The following is an 18,043-nucleotide window of genomic DNA, read 5'->3' as shown; positions in this document are numbered from 1 at the left end:
TATCAGCATTAAGGAATGTGTTAGCAGAGCTAATCTCAGATGGTATGGTCACTTAAATGACCATACCATCTTAATTCACAGAATGGGAGAGGAAAAATTATAGTATGCCCACGCTTTTGAGATCTCCACTTGGAAACTTGCCAAGAATAGTCGATTCGTGCTGAAGGGGAGAAAGAAATGAAGGACGTATGAATTGGTCGCCAACACGCGAAATCACGTGCTTTATAGGTAAATTTTTCCACCTGTTATACAAGCAACATAGTTAACTACAATGATCATAAAACAGAAGTTAATTTTCCGACGTGTAATAATAAACAACTCATCCCGCAACATGGATTGATTACCTATTATCGGAATGGATTCTCCTTTTTGTGACATGCGCAGAAGTATCGAAGGATCTCTAATCGGTGGGCAAACTATAGCAAAACAAATGTTCTTTGAGGAAAAAGACCCTGAGGAAGACCAAAATGTAAATGGATTGATACAGTTAATAAATAATTCTTGATAAATAACAGATTAATTTGGGAGAAAATTGTTGATTGGAAGTTAGTAATGGTGTAACTTTTTCATGTAATACTATCATAATTATCTAGTACACCCCTGAGGGTACATTTGAGGAAATTTCCTCAAATGTACCCTCAAATGATAGTGATAATTGCAACAGACAAATGTTAAAGAATGGAGCAAGGAAACCTTAAGCAGAAGAGGGCAAAAGCAAAGGACTCTAATTTTTCGGATTTTCTAGCAAAGAATGGTGTGCTAACCTTGTGGCAAATGGGATATTCAGGTGTAATTTGATAGCGAAGGTGAACTGTGGTTTATAGCTGGTTTGGGTTTCTTTTAAAAAATAGGTCTGATTGAGATGTCTAAGTGATGGCACATGGCATTTATGTTATGGATATTGGTAAAGTGGATGTGAAAGTGTTTTTGCCTATTCTGTATATTTTGTTTGATTTGTCATTTTTGTTGAAATTCATTTTTGAAAAAGGTGTTAATTTTAATGCCTGTTGTAAATATTTTTAATTAGGAAATAGCTGAGCATAGTGTCTGTCTCTTCTCACACTCAGTGAGAGGTGATATGCTTGGACATACACTCCATACAGAGACAGACCTTCCTCTTACCATTAATGTCTTGCTAGTGCCTGCACATACTACTTAGCCCCCCCCCCCCCCTCCTCTAAATATGACCTGGCAGAATATGTGCCAACTGAATGAGAAGCTTCCTGGCTTGTTATGATGACAGGTTCTGGCTTGTGTACTACCTGACATGGCATTTGACACTCTTTTATTGCTGTACTCTCGAAATAGATGAAGTTTGGATCTCTCTTACACCATTGAGAGTTATTCATATTACATAAAGAGATGGGATACAGAAACCAGAACCCCTGCTCTGAAGACCAAACATGGAATAGCTACCTCGTCTTTATTAAGCAGGGTGGTGTTTTACTAGGTAATGGTCATCTTTTTCCTTAGCATTGGCATCCCCTTCAACTAGGCAGGTATCCTTTTGCAGTGAATAATGCTTGCTGGGTATTCCAGAGCACTTTCTGTGGACAGGGAAGGTTATATATTGTGCATTACCTACCATTAGTGGCCCAAGCAGGGTGTAAAAATTTAATAAATGGTTCTATGGATCCTGACTATATGAAGAAAATATCATGAAATATATCTGCTCCATGTTTTTATTTTTTAAGCAGTATCCATGAAAGGCTCGTTAAAACTTTTTAACGAGTCTTTCATGGATACTGCTTAAAAAATTTTGACCATTTTGTTCTACTTTATTGATGGTCACCTGCAAAACGTTTGCCAGTGATAGGGAAACGTGGTGACAAATGAATTTGTCCATAGTCAGATAGTTGGGACCTGGAGGGCAGGTGCCAGTATTTCGGAAACAGCTGCACTTGTTGATTGCTCCCACGCTACTGTATCAAGGATGCACTAGAACTGGATTAACCATGACCAGACATCCAGCAGAAGGGCTCACATTGGTCAGCCGCGTGTGGTTGATCGTAGAGGTGAGCGTCAGGTGTCGCAACTGGTATTTTAGCAATGATGTGCAGCAGTCACACAGCTCACCCACCACTACAACAGCAGGGCAGTTTGACCCATTTCCACATGCACTGTTTGGCATGTGGAAATACCTTGCTTTGTCTGGGGTTCCACAGCTGGAGACCAACAAGGGTGTCCATGATTACAGCCAGGCATATCAAAGAATGCTTCACATGGGTCAAGGAACATCGCCAATTTACTCTTGACAGATGAAAGAAAGTCATCTGGATTGATGAGTCTTGTTTCCTGATGCATCATGCTGATGGCCGGGTTCCCATTTGATGTAAACAGCATCAGGCCAGTCAAGATGGTGTTATAATCTTTGGAGCTTTTTCCTGGCATGTCCTAGGTCCATTGGTCATCATCCCACAAACACTGAATGGTGAACTCTACAGGATCTGTTAGTCAACCATTTTCCTCCATATCTGCAGGAGGTCTACCCCGACCATAGTGCCATCTTTCAACAGGACAACACACCTCTTTATCAGACTCATACAACTACTGAGTGGTTGGAGGAATGGCAACGAATTCGCCACATCGCCTCCCCCCCCCCCAAAAAAAAAAAAAAAAAAAAAACTCCCCTGACTGTAACCCAGTTGAACATGTGGTGGATATCCTAGAATGGGGATGTGAGAATGCTAATTCTCCTCCATGGAATGACGTGAAGTGACGGAGTTGCAGAGAACATGGATCAAGTTACACATGGAAGATGTTTGACACCTTGTGGAATCTGTTCCTAGACATCTGCGAGCCTGGATTGCACAGAGGTTTATATTAGGAATACTTGCCAACACATCATTAGGTGGGTATTCCTAATATAAAGCAAACTCAGTGTACTGTTAGGAGGGCTGGACATTCATGAGTATTGGTGGATGTATCTGCATGTGTGAGTAAGTTTTTTGTAGACAATGAAGGACAAACTGTCGTTTTCTTTTACTAAAGTGAATAGAATCCTGGAATGTTTGCTGTTCAAATATGTTAAAAAAGTGTGTATGTGTGTGTGTGTGTCAATTTGGCCATGTGGCTAAATTGAGAATACATTGTCTATGTAACATAGCCAAATGGTTGATCTGTGTGGGGGATAGTTAGAAATTTCCCTTGAGATGTCTACATATAAAAAAAAGTTGGCCAGGAGAGAGAGCGAGAGAGCACAATGCTCATTGCTGTACCCTCTATTTGTAGAATTTCTCTTGCCAAATAAAATAGTCTGAATGTTTATATACTAAATCCTACAGGGTCTAGTATATAAACAATATAATGCTACAGCATGTATAGTACACTGATATTGTTTAATGCCTTTTTTGACAGATTATCACTGCATCATAATTGCATAAAAACAACAAAATAATCACAACAATGAGATAATAATGTCACATTAACTTACAACAGAATAATAATATTCCAGTTGTTTTGATCAGGCATATATGTCATAGGAGGTATACCATATCGCTGAACATCTTTTAAAAAATAAGATTGCGATATTTTTGTAGGTAACTAAATATGACATTACAGAAGCTTGATATGGAATGACTTTTAATGGGATTATATTGATCAAGTGCATATAATAAACAACTATGTTATACCAACTAGTTTCACCAACTAAGGCTGTTGCCATCTTCAGGATACATAACTGATGTAAGGCACTAAAAAGTAAAAAACTGTTACAAACTATAATCAACTGATTCCAATTATATTAAACAAAGAACAGAGTGCGTACAATACATGTATAGAACGTGCATGATCTCACTTGTTTAGGAACCTACTATAGTTGGCACTGTAATTCAGTTCTGGCGAGTTGAGAGATCTAATAAGGGTCTTCCAGATCACTGGTAAGATTAGTCCTTGGTTCCTGTTAAGGTTTTGTATGCAGTGGGCAACTGTTGTGGCCTCTTTAAAAATTCGGGAGCGGAAGTCCTCCTCTATGGTATGGTTCGTCCTTGAGAAATGAAAAGCTAACCCCGATTTTTCTTTTCTGTTATCATTGACGTCACTTATGTGTTCTTTTTGCCTAATTTCAAGGTTCCTTGAAATTTGGCCGATGTAATTCAAGCCTCACGAGCAGGGTATGTTATAAACGCCAGCATATTTGGAGAAAGGCTGGCTATCTTTTGGAGATCTTAAGGATTGTCTAATCATCTCTGTAGGTTTAAAGGCCACTCTTATAAGGAGTCTTGCAATCTTATCGGAAACTGTCCCTAAGTATGGAATGACGATGGTAGAAATATAACGTATATCATCTCGTTGTCTTTGTCGGGGTTCAGAGAAAAGTATCTTGTGGACCAGTCTTCGAGGAAATCCATTCATGGTAAGGTTGGTAGATATCAGGGATAGTTCTTCCTGGAGGTCTTGTTGATCTGTTGTAAGGAGAGAGGCACGGTTCTTCAGCATGTGTACAATACTAAGTTTCTGAGAAATGTGGTAGCAGGAAGTGAAATGTAAATAACGTCCTGTATTGGTAGGTTTGCGGTAGACCACTTAAAATAAGAGAGGCCTTTAAACTTACAGAGACAATTAGACAATTCTTAAGATCTCCAAAAGATAGCCATCCTTTCTCCAAATATGCTGGAGTTTATAACATACCCTGCTCGTGCGGCTTGAATTACATCGGCCAAACTTCAAGGAGCCTTGAAATTAGGCAAAAAGAACACATAGGTGACGTCAATAATAACAGAGAAGAAAAATCGGTGTTAGCCTTTCATTTCTCAAGAACGAACTACCATAGAGTGGGATAGAAGCACAATTCCTTACATAGAGGACGACTTCCGCTCCCGAATTTTTAAAGAGGCCACAACAGTTGCCCGTTGCATACAAAACCTTAACAGGAACCAAGGACTAATCTTACCCACGATCTGGAAGACCCTTATTAGATCTCTCAACTTGCCAGAACTGAATTACAGTGCCAACTGTAATTCAATGCTGCAATCATGCACGCTCTATGCATGTATTGTACGCGCTCTGTTCTTTGTTTAATATAATTGGAATCGGCTGATTATAGTTTGTAACAGTTTTTTACTTTTTAGTGCCTTACATCAGTTATGTACCCTGAAGAAGCCAACAGCCTTAGTTGGTATAACATAGTTGTTTATTATATGCACTTGATCAATATAATCCCATTAAAAGTCATTCCAGAGCTTTTTGGTGAAAATTAAACATTTTTTAACAGAAGCTTGATATATTTAAAGACATGAGAGAACGTGTGCTTTAAGTGGGAGCATATGCACAGGCCAACTTACACGTGGAATGGAGGAGAAAAGATCTGATCTCTTGTTATTTGTATGGGTTTCTCTTGAGTACAATAATGATTAATCAGTATATGTCTTACATGTAGCTATTGATTTTCTCACAAAAATATAAAACAAGTCTCATATTAGGTATCCTTTTAACTGATAAACTGCCTAATCATGGCTGTTTTAGTATAGAATTAATACAAACTTCTCTGTCTGTAAAAGACTATTCTAGTTCATATTTTGTTTTATATGCAGCAGTATTGTTACATTTAAAATTTGATTTCTTTTTTTAGTAAATTTAGTTTTGTGTAATCTGTTTTATTTACAACACAATTGGTTGCATGTATTCACACAAGCATGCCTTGTGTGTGGGGGGGAGACAGTATATTCATCCACTCACATATTCATGAGAATGTGCTAAATGTAGTTTTTTGCACAAGTGTAATTAATCATTTTAGAATAAATGTGATTATTCATTTCTTAGCTATCAGTTTAATCCTGCCTGCTTCCGAGAAACTGTGGTGGTGCAAATACTTCTAAAGGCCCTTACCAATTTACCTCATACAGATTTTGTGCTGTGTAAATGTTTAATTGATCAAGCACATGTATCCTTTGATGTATTCAATGTTAGGAATTTGATTGCATACAAATAGGCTCCATATTGTAAAATTTTATTGCTTTTATTTTAATTGTTCAAAGTCTATATTCCATATTTCAACTTTACTTATTTTTCTTTACTTTAAATACTCTACTCATTATACAGTCGTAACTTTGAGTATAAAATCCATTGCCTGATCTAGTCTCCTATAGGTACAGTTAATCCTCTTTCTCAACTTTTTGACCCCCCCCCACCTCTTATCAAGGCTGTATCTATGTTATTCATGTTCCCGTAATTTTATAACTTGGGAAATTGCCTTGGGCTAGAGCCGAATTCCTTTGTTATAACACTTCAATATTGATTTCTGAAAATTTATTTTTATTTCGACTGTGCTATCAGAAATGGCAGATAAGATTTAAATATCTTTCCACAAAGAAAACACTTCGCTTAGCACGGAAATACTTCTAAATCTCAACACTCTATCAAGCAACGTAAAACTATTCTACAGTCGTGTGGGTTCAATTTTTATGAGCAGTGCATTGGTATGCAGGAATCAGGCAAATTATTGACAGACAAAACAATTTATTCATACTAATCAAGTTACAGTGAAGGTTAATACTTAGCACACAAAATAATTCTGACTCTATACTTCTCATTAACATTAGCTAGGATCTTAAACCACTAATTTCAACAATCTTTCACTACTTACACAGACTATGGTAATAATTGTGCCTACATTTAATTCATGTATTTGAAATGACCTACAATGCTATACAATAGGCAAGTTTAAATATAAGCAACAACAACTCTATCTTATCTCACAACTACTATGCAGGCAAATTCTCAATGTTTAGCTAATTTCCTTCAGTCCTTAAGTAATACTAACAAACAAATTCGCTAGAGCAATCTCTGCTACAATTCTAGCCTTTAGTTAATCATATATAGAAGACCTTACTTGTTAATAAATCATTTAGTCCACATCAATAGATCCTTGAGATCGTTACCATCTATTTCAGTTTGATATTTCTTTTTACACATGGGCACCTTTTTTGACATCGACGAGGCACTTCTACTGGCGGCAATCAATAGGCCCCTTGGCAGCTGGAAGTCCGGAACTCTCTTCTTTCACTGCTTAAGTGACCCACCTAACATCTTCGGGTGTCTGTTGGCTGGAACAGGTCCGGTACATAATGTTACTACCATCTACAGTGCCAAATTGTGCCTGGAAGGATGGAAGAAGGATGTGTAGTGGAATTGTGGAGTGGGAGGGGGGTGGTGGTGAATTGTTGAAACCATGTTATGACATAGACTGGATGCTCTGTATTGGCATGTCTAAGAATCTCTATCTCTTCCCAGTGCATGTTCTCCTGCTCTTTTTCTCCTTATCTCTTAAACATCATTACAACAATCCTATATTACTGCCCTAACAACCATAGTCTATCTTAACTATACAAACTGTACTGTTTTATTTCTTTTGCCTTAAAGGTGATACTTGTGCTTTTATGACGACCCCCTTTTTGCCCTCGGTGTCTCCCCCTTTTAAGCTGCTCCAACGACCTTGAATTTTGCTACGCTTTCATTCCCTTGGATATTCACATGGTTCTTCACCCGCCACTTTTTTTTTTTAGGTCGCTGCATTAAGGCGGGAAACCACCGTACATTCTTGACCTTCATAAACGTGATAGCCACAGGTCTTATTTTAATCCATCTGGGATATTTCTTTGTCTTAAACTTTCTATTATTTCAATTCATTTATACATAATTTTCTTTGTTGTTGCACAGTAATTCAACAGTTAGATATATACACAAATTACAAACAAATCAATCTAATTTAAATTTCTAAGTAAAATCAGTATAGAAAGAATCTAATTTAAAATTTCTGTTTATACAAAATTTTACAATATTTGTAGTTTCAGTCTGTAAACTTTCTGTCTGTTTGGGACAGACAGAAAGTTTTCAAGTAACAGTTGGCTTGCATCAAGGGTCAGCATTAAGTCCGTTTCTGTTTAATATTGTGATGGAGGTGGTAACAGAGGAGGTGAGAGAAGATGCACCTTGGACAATGCTGTATGCAGATGACATCTTGCTGTGTGTAGATTCAAGAGAAGAAGCGGAAACTAAACTGGAAAGATGGAAAAAAGTACTGGAAGAGAGAGGTATGAGACTGAGCAGAAGTAAGACAGAGTATATGTGTTGCGCAGTGGGCGGTGGCCAGGAGACAGACCTGGAAGGAAATGTCATCAGGAAGGTGAGAGACTTTAGATACTTAGGTTCGACAGTGGAAGAAGATGGAGGAGGTGAGAAGGAAGTGGGATGCAGGATACAAGCAGGTTGGAGGAACTGGAGGGAGATGGCTGGAGTGTTATGTGATAAGAGGGTGCTGATCAATCTGAAAGGCAAAATTTATAGGACAGTAGTGAGGCCAGCTATGACATATGCTATAGAAACTGTGGCCCTGAGGAAAAATAACATTAGCAGGATGGAAGTAGCAGAGATGAGAATGCTTAGGTGGATGTGCGGTGTGACCAGAAAGGATCATCTGAGAAATGACTATGTCAGGGGAACAGTGAAAGTTACGAACTTAGGAGCGAAAATACAGGAGGCAAGGTTGAGATGGTTTGGTCAGTCATGTGATGAGGAGGGAGGACGAATATGTGGGAAGAAGGGTCATGCAGATGGATGTGCAAGGAAGGCAGAAGTGTGGGCGGCCAAAGAAGAGGTGGAGGGAGCTGGTAGAAGAGGACTTGAAGATGAAGAACTTGGATGTGGTGACAGCCCAAGACAGGAAGGTGTGGAGGAGACTCATAATAAACAGTGACCCCACTTAAGTGGGAGAAGCTGCAGAAGAAGAAGAAGTCTGTAAACTTTAATTGAAATAAATATTAAGAACATCAGCATCTGTTGGTTTTATCATATTATGGAACAGTGCTCATAGAAAGTACTTGTAACATGGGTGTCACAGATAGACCACTTTTCAGATAGTGGCTAAATTAATTGTGTGTTGTGTTGAGAGGGGGGGGGGATTGCTTATTGCACTCACTTCCACAGTGCATAATTATCACTTCAATTGTAAACTTGTGTCACCTACCACCCATTATTTTGTTAAAAATGGCAGAGCAACACTATATCCTGGAATCCATGTCATGGAGAGCCATTAGTCGATTAGAAGCTGGACAAACGCAGCAAATTGTTGCTCAAGCATGTCGTGTAGCTCAAAGTGTAATTTCACAACTTTGGAATCGCATTTTGGAGATGGGGAATGTTTGCCGAAGACAGAGTCAAGGTCGCCCATCAACAACAACAACAACTCCAACAGATGATCAGTATTTGTCATTGCTTGCCAGAAGAAATCGAACATTTAATGCAACACAACTTCGAAGCAAACTTGCTGCAGCAACAGGGAGGCTGCTATTGACATAGACAATATGAAATCGTCTTCGTGCCATAGATTTATATGCTTGAAGACGACCAATGATTTGCATTCCACTACTGCAAATCACAAAAGAGCCAGAAGAATTTGGGCACAGGAACATCACAATTGGACAAATGAGGATTGGGCTCATGCACCTTTTAGTGATGAGTCCAGGTTCAGTCTGCAACCAGAAAACCGACGTATTTTAATATGGCATGAAAGTGGAACAAGAAATAATCTACAGTTTGTTCATGAAAGACCCCAACATCAAGGTGGAAGTTTGATGGTATGGGCTGGAATAAGTATAGGTGGCCATACTGATCTATATTTTATCAGAAACAGTTCCTTAACAGCCCAAAGGTATCGCAATGAGATTTCGGAACCCATAGTTCGTCCATATGCTGCTGCAGTTGGCCAAGAATTCATTTTTATGGATGACAATGCTCATCCACACTGTGCAAATTTGGTACAGGTGTGGTTTGGGGAAGAAGGCATTGAATGAATGGACTGGCCTGCCTGTTCACCAGATTGTAATCCAATTGAACATGCTTGGGATGCTTAAGGTAGTCACGTTTCTGTACGACTGGTGCCACCATGATCACTTCAAAAGCTCAAAATTGCTCTCACATAAGAGTGGGGAAATATCCCACAAGCAGTGTTTGATAATCTTATCTGGTCCATGCAATCAAGATGTACTGCTGTTTTGGCTGTTAATGGAGACCATGCACCCTATTAAAAATTAACAAAATCTTTTTTGGCTATTGTTGTTATCATCATCAATTTCCTGCCATGTACCCTCAAGGGGGTGTACAGGATATGATAGTACTACATGAAAAAAATTACATCATTACTAACTTCCTATCTACAATTTTCCACCAAATCAGTCTGTTACTTGTCAAGACTCCAACATTATCAGATCTTATATTTCTATCGTCTCAGGCACTTTGTACCGTATCAATCCACCTATATCTTGGTCTTCCTCTGGGTCGTTTTGTTGCCAACCTGGCAGAGAACACTTGTTTTGCTAATCTTTCTTTGCCCATTCTGTTTAACTGACCATAGCACCTGAGATTAGCTCTGCTAACGCATTCCTGGATGCTGACAATGTCAAGTTCTTTCCTAATATCCTTGTTTTTAATATGATATTGCCATTGATGCCATCTGTTCACGCCTATAATCTTTCTCAGGAGTCATATCTGCGGTCTCTAGTCTTTGGTCATGTGTTTTACTTCTGACCTAGCTCTCAGATCCATAAGATAAAACTGGTTTGAACACTGTCTTGTATACAGCTGATTTAGTGTTCCGACTAATTTCTCTCTTATTCCATATGAATTTATTCAATTGACTTCCCACCATACCAGCTTTGCTGATTCTGTTGTCTATTTCTATATTTAATTTAGCATCTTCACTAAAAATCATGCCTAAGTAGCTGAAACGTTTTACTTGTTCCACAGGTTCTCCATTCACAACACAGTTGACATTTTCAATGATTCTGCCTATTTTCATTGTCTTTGTCTTTTTTATTGCTGACCTTCATACCATATCTATTACAACAGTTATTCAATTTAGTTAGAGATTCCTGCCGACTTGTAGCGGATTTATTTAGAAGTATAACATCATCCGCATAAAGCTAAGAGCTGACATTAACATCTCCAATTTTGATATCATGTTTAATACCACTTTCCTTCATAATGTGATCCATATAGATAATGAATAACAGAGGGGATAATCTACATCCTTGTCTCACACCAGATTTAACATTAAACCATCTTCCTGTACTTCCTTCAATTCTAACTGCTGACCTTACAACTCAAATAAAGACTAAGTATTGCTTGATATAATGCCCCATTGATGCCATATAACTGTAGCGTATTGAATAGCTTCTCTCTTGGCACCTTGTCATATGCCTTTTCCAAATCAACAGAACTTAAATACAGATCTTTGTTATATTCCCATGCTTTCTCAACTATTTGTCGTAAAGTGAAGATCTGATCCTGACAGCCTCTATTTGGTCTGAATCCAGCTTGTTTTTAACCCTGCTTTTCTTCCACAATTCTTCTCAACCGTTTCTCAAGTATACTTGCATAGATTTTGCCAGGAACACTTAGTAGGGAAATACCTCTGTAATTTGTAATTCTCACATTCAGTTTTATTTCCCTTTTTATATATGGGTACTATGAGAGCTCTACTAGAATCATCGGGAATTTGTCCCTCTTTCCAAGCTTTCTGAACTATGCAGCACAGCCACCGTAAGACTTTTATACCACCATACCTCATCTACTTCATCGAATATCATCTACTCCTGCTGCCTTTCCACATTTCAAGCTTCTGATGGCTTTTTCTACTTCAAGTATGGATATGCATTACTGACTGCATGCCTGGTCAGTGTTTTTTATCACTGTGCTGTCATCACTGCTTGTTTCATTTAGCAGTTTTTCAAAGTAATTACTCCATGCTTCAAAGATATCTTTTTCTCCCGTTTTCATTTCACCTTTATCGTCTCTAACTCCTTATACAGCACTCCTTCCTCCATTCCAAACCCTGGAATATTTTGCCACCTTCTTGATATTTATTTTCTATGTTCTTGCCAAAGTCCTCCCATGACTTTTGTTTAGCTAGTTTTACACAGTGTTTAGCTTTCTTACATTTGTCTCTGTTCTCTAAGAGCACAAGCTGACTTATTTGCCAGGAACTTTTGATATGCTTTCTTCTTTTCCTTCACTGCCTCTTTAACTTCCTGTGTCCCCCATGGAGTTCTAAGTTTTCTATCCATGCAGACAACTTCACCACGTCTCTCTAGCTGAATTAATCAGGATTTTCTTCAAGGCTTGCCACTGAATCTCCAAGGAGGTGCTTAAGGGTCAAAGCGGTATAACTGAGAAGAGACCTCCACATAGCCTTTAAAGGAATGCGGAGAACCGACCAGGGCTTCTGACCTAATGTCCAATCCTCACCTTCTCGTGGTGCACTCTGTTTGGTATCTACCTGGATACTGAACGAACGAGGCTGGCAATTTGGGATTTAGCCGACCAAATTGTATTTCTATTGGTTAAACCAAAATACTACTCTTCTCATATGTATCTAAATGTTTTTAGGTGCATATGTCTCATTTGATTGTGAAAACAATACTTGTATTTTAATAACTGTATAAATTTACATAATTTCTGAGCTAGAATTACTTTCATGTAAACAATTTTAAGTAAACTTATACAAATCTATTCTTAAAAGCAAGTGATAGTATCCTTAACAGAATTTTCAGTTTGAAAATAACACAATTAAAACAATAATGTATCTTCATGATTTGTTGGAAATGTGTCAGTTTAAAAAATTTTGGGTAAGTATTAAATTAGGTTTGCAAGTGAAAATTTTATATTTATTAATTGCATATTTTTAAAATATAGCATATAGTCTAAAATGCACACAAAAAATAATATTAAGATAAAAAAAATTGTCAAATAAATTTTTTTGCATTCATCATTTAGCTAAATGATGTAAAGAAATTATAGGTATCTAGAGTATCTTAATTCAGATAGTTTTAATTAATACTATAATATTTTGCTTTGTAACATCATCTTACAGGCATCAGATATGCTTTGACATAGTACACTAAATCATAGGTAAGATGTAAAAAAAACAGTTAAGAGAAACCTAGTGATCCTCCGTAACTCAGTATAGACGAAGTCCTTTGGTCAGAAAGACCTGGGTTTGATTCCCGTCATTGATTTGAGGAGGTTTCTTTCAACTAAAGGTGAGTTAGCTGGTCTCATATGGAGGTATGGGTTCTCTCTCCCCCCCTAGAATTCAGGTTTTTCGTCCCTCAGAACAGGCAAACTGGCCACGTACACACACATCTACAGGCATGAATACATCCCTTCCCCCCCCCCCCCCCAAAAAAAAAAAAAAAACATCAGGCTTGGTGATGGACCAGTTGGGGTTGCTGAAAGTCGCATCATGTAAATAGCGGACGCTGCACTAAGCAGGATAATGCGAGGAAGAAAAAGAGTTAATACAAGCCTAGTTTTAGGTAGGTGTGCCCTGTAGCAGAATGTTTGTTCAGGCAGCCTTGGCTATGGAGCTAGAGGGTTTAAAATTCTCTCAAATTTTGGACAGTTTAATATTGCTCTGCTTAATGTGAAATTAGACTCTCCAATTTAACATATTAAAGATTAATCTTTTTAATATTAGTTACTCATAACTTGAATCAACTAATACAGTCAACTTGCACTAGAGCAAACTCATAGGGACTACTGGGTAGTTGGTTTGCTGTAGTGATGAATTTCTTATAGCATAGTGTACAGGGTATCGGCTAGGATTTTTCAGGAGTTTGCTGTAATAATGTTTGCTCTAATGAGAGTTGACTGTCTTTCAGTTATCTCAATAAAAATAATTACAACATTAACTAGTTTATATTTTTAAAAAAAATGTTTCTCACATTAATGACTACTTGTATTCACAAAGTTGTAAGACCATACATAGTTTTGTTGAGATTAGGCAGATATAGAAACACATGAGAAGATTGTTTGAAGAATTCATATATTTTAGCACAACAGTGTATACATAACTCACTACAAAGGACAGCATTTGAGAAAATTCACTTATTTATAAATTCAATTATATATATTCATTTTATTTTTTCGAAATAGATTAAATGACTATAAGCCGAGAGATAAAAAACACTATTTTTTTTTCTCTCTCGGGTTATAGTCATTTAGTCTATTTCAAAAGTGTCTCTCTCAGCTGAGTAAATCAGTTATATCATGTATATTATATAGTATGTATGTTATATACTCCTAAAAGGGACAGTAGTTGACATCTGTCCTTTAACAGTGAGTTTAGAAAGTGTCTAAACTCACTATTAAAATGTAGAAATTTTATAGAAAGAAGTTAAAGTGATATGGTCACATTATTTTGCTAGTAGAGAATCAGATTAGCAAATAATGTTACGTCTGTATGTTAATATTCTAATTATACCAAATTTGATTTAAATCCAGTATAAATTCCACATGGAAGCTGTTTGTTGAAAGAGTATTTTATTCAATTTAAACTGCTGGTTAAATGACAAGCAAAAATTTTTGTTTCACTCAGTCATATTTTTTATTTCATTCTCCTGAAGAAGTATACTATAATACAGTATTATAGTATACAGGCAGGCAGAAAATTGACTAGGCTAAATCGAAAATCAATTTCCAACAGAAGTAACTACCGTAGAGAAGTACATACTTAAAGGTATATCTGAAAAAAATTTGCATATATCTTCAAAAATCATAATTACTATACTTTTTTTCTCTTCACTAGAGAAACTTTCTGTACTTCTGTTGTCATTAATTTACAATCTCAAGAATTCTACCAAAGCATACTCCTGTCTTTCTTTCTGACAAATTCCCTCAATCAGTGAAGCAAAAATTAAAGAGGGAGTTTTTGTCGGTCCTCCGATCCGAGAGTTCTTCATTGACATGATGTTCGACATCCTACTACAGGGTGATGAGAAAAAAGCTTGGGATATGTTTTGTCTGGTGTCAACTAACTTCCTCAGAAATGTCAGGGAAGAAAATGACAAGAAACTGGTTGATGACTTGTCATCAACAGTTTCTGTATCACAAACTTGGCTTCAATATGTTCTTAAAAATACACTTGCTCCATTCCCACTTGAATTTCTCTCCCAACAACTGCGGCATGGTTAGTGATGAGACAGTGAACCATTTCTATCAGGAAATTGCAATAATGGAGAAACAATACCAAGGAAAGGTCCACTTCCATGTGTTGACTACTGTTGGATTCTAGCTAGAGATTATCCTGAGCAGCTATACAAGCAGACTTGTACCGGTATATGTGATAAGTACGTATTACTCTATTATATAAGAAACTATTGCGGATCCTCACAAACATAGCCAATTTTATATATATATCTTTGTCATATTCATGTTCAGCACCTTGGAATCAGTAAGAAATTACTAAATTAATCTGGGAGCATGCCTTTTGTAAAATTTTGTTGTCCAGTGTAAACAAAGATATAAATTTGCATATGGTTATTATGATTAGGAAAGTGGTAAAGGGAGCAAAGTGTGGCAAGGAAATTTGAGCCTGAATATATATCATAATGTAAAGGTTAAGTTTAGTATTCTCTGGCAGCATGCAGAATATAGTTGATGTGGATAATTGTCAGATGTCATTTGAGGTTATATGAGAAATAACAGATCTGATTTGATGTGTTAATGTTGGTATTTATCTGATTCTCTGGGAACTTGAATGCTTAGGAATTGATTTCTTAAAAACATCTGATCAGCTTTAAAAGTTAATGTGATGTCTTTTATTATTATTATATTTTTGAGACACCCAAAGCTCTTTGTATTTTACATTTGGTGTGGTGGGTGGTTTCATCTGGTGCAAAACCATGTATCTGCTGATTAGAGACCTAAGTGACTTGTAAAATTTCCATGTTTAACCTCTAGAGTAGGAATTCTGGATTAGTTAATCTCATCATCATCATCATCAAATTCCTGCCATGTACCCTCAAGGGGTGTACAGGATATGACAGTACTACATGAAAAAATTACATCATTACTAACTTCCTATCTACAATTTTCCTCCAAATCAGTCTGTTACTTGTCAAGACTCCAACATTATCAGATCTTATATTTCTATCGTTCTAAGGCACTTTGTACCATATCAATCCACCTATATCTTGGTCTTCCTCTGGGTCGTTTTCCAGGCAACCTGGCAGAGAACACTTGTTTTGCTAATCTTTCCTCTCCCATTCTATTTAAGTGACCATACCATCTGAGATTAGCTCTGCTAACGCATTCCTGGATGCTGACAATGTCAAGTTCTTTCCTAATATCCTCATTTTTAATATGATATTGCCATTGATGCCATCTGTTCACGCCTCTAATCTTTCTCAGGACTCTCATATCTGCGGTCTCTAGTCTTTGGTCAAGTGTTTTACTTCTGACCCAGCTCTCAGATCCATAAGTTAAAATTGGTTTGAACACAGTCTTGTATACAGCTAATTTAGTGTTCCGACTAATTTCTTTCTTATTCCATATGAATTTATTCAATTGACTTCCCACGATACCAGCTTTGCTGATTCTGTTGTCTATTTCTATATTTAGTTTACCATCTTCAGTAAAAATTGTGCCTAAGTAGCTGAAATGTTTTACTTGTTCCACAGGTTCTCCATTCACAACACAGTTGACATTTTCAATGATTCTGCCTATTTTCATTGTCTTTGTCTTTTTATTGCTGACCTTCATACCATATCTATTACAACAGCTATTCAATTTAGTGAGAGAATCTTGCAGACTTGTAGCGGATTTATTTAGAAGTATAACATCATCCGCATAAAGCAAAGAGCTGACATTAACATCTCCAATTTTGATATCAGGTTTAATACCACATTCCTTCATAATGTGATCCATATAGATAATGAATAACAGAGGGGATAATGTACATCCTTGTCTCACACCAGATTTAACATTAAACCATCTTCCTGTACTTCAATTCTAACTGCTGACTCACAACTCAAATAAAGACTAAGTATTGCTTGATATAATGCCCCATTGACACCATATAACTGCAGCGTATTGAATAGCTTCTCTCTTGGCACCTTGTCATATGCCTTTTCCAAATCAACAAAACTTAAATACAGATCTTTGTTATATTCCCATGCTTTCTCGACTATTTGTCGTAAAGTGAAGATCTGATCCTGACAGCCTCTATTTGGCCTGAATCCAGCTTGTTCTTCACCAAGCTTTTCTTCCACAATTCTTCTCAACCGTTTCTCAAGTATACTTGCATAGATCTTGCCAGGAACACTTAGTAGGGAAATACCTCTGTAATTTGTAATTCTCACATTCAGTTTTATTTCCCTTTTTATATATGGGTACTATGAGAGCTCTACTCCAATCATCGGGAATTCGTCCCTCTGTCCAGGCTTTCTGAACTATGCAGTGCAGCCACTGTAAGACTCTTATACCACCATACTTCAGCATTTCTGGTCGAATATCATCTACTCCTGCTGCCTTTCCACATTTCAAGCCTTTGATGGCTTTTTCTACTTCAAGTATGGATATGTATTCCTGACTGCATGCCTGGTCAGTGTTTTTTATCACTGTGCTGTCATCACTGCTTGTTTCATTTAGCAGTTTTTCAAAATAATTACTCCATACTTCAAGGATATCTTTTTCTCCTGTTTTCATTTCACCTTTATCATCTCTAATTCCTTTTACAGCACTCTTTCCTCCATTCCTAAGCTTCTTCAACAACCTCCAGAATATTTTGCCACCTTATTGATATTTATTTTCTATATTCTTGCCAAAGTCCTCCCATGACTTTTGTTTAGCTAGTTTTACACACTGTTTAGCTTTCTTACATTTGTCTCTGTATTCTGTAAGAGTAAAAGCTGACTTATTTGCCAGGAACTTTTGATATGCTTTCTTCTTTTCCTTCACTGCCTCTTTAACTTCCTGTGTCCACCAGGGAGTTCTGATTTTTTTATCTTTGCACACAACCTCACTTACTCTGCAAATACTAGTGATGGGTATAGTTAAGAGTAAGGGTTCCTCTTTCCATATATTTACAACTTTTGGATAAGATTACCATTTGAAATGAATAGATCCTCTTTCCTAGGTGGCTAAACAAGCCTAAATTTTTTCAGCTGTTCCCATACCTAAAGATGCCTTCTGTGAGTAAGTCAGTATGATTAAGTGAATTAAGATCCAGTGATTTCCACATGAAGTTAAATTTATTTGCTTACATTAG

At 37.1% G+C, this 18,043-nt stretch overlaps 2 protein-coding genes across 3 annotated transcripts in view; one reads left to right on the top strand and one right to left on the bottom strand.

Moving 5' to 3' along the window:
- Positions 1-18,043, top strand: part of eIF3k (eukaryotic translation initiation factor 3 subunit k) — a 96,619-nt gene that overhangs the window by 36,176 nt on the left and 42,400 nt on the right. Inside the window, exons 3-4 of the mRNA XM_090395277.1 lie at positions 5,761-5,881; positions 12,546-12,620. Of these exons, the coding sequence (XP_090251403.1) occupies positions 5,761-5,881; positions 12,546-12,620 (196 nt within the window). The remainder of the gene's footprint in view (positions 1-5,760; positions 5,882-12,545; positions 12,621-18,043) is intronic.
- LOC150104691 (tRNA-specific adenosine-34 deaminase catalytic subunit ADAT2) overlaps positions 6,443-18,043 on the bottom strand; it is a 98,218-nt gene continuing 86,617 nt past the window's right edge. For both annotated transcript variants that reach the window (XR_016548545.1, XR_016548544.1), the window contains exon 4: positions 6,443-7,096. The gene's annotated coding sequence lies outside the window, so the exon portion shown is untranslated. The remainder of the gene's footprint in view (positions 7,097-18,043) is intronic.

This window comes from Typopeltis vanoorti, chromosome 7, assembly GCF_054136105.1.
Source record: "Typopeltis vanoorti isolate ZY-2024b chromosome 7, IOZ_Tvanoo_1.0, whole genome shotgun sequence".
Lineage (NCBI taxonomy): Eukaryota > Metazoa > Arthropoda > Arachnida > Uropygi > Thelyphonidae > Typopeltis > Typopeltis vanoorti.
Note: the sequence above shows the minus strand (reverse complement) of the source record. Positions and strands in the feature narration are given on the sequence as shown.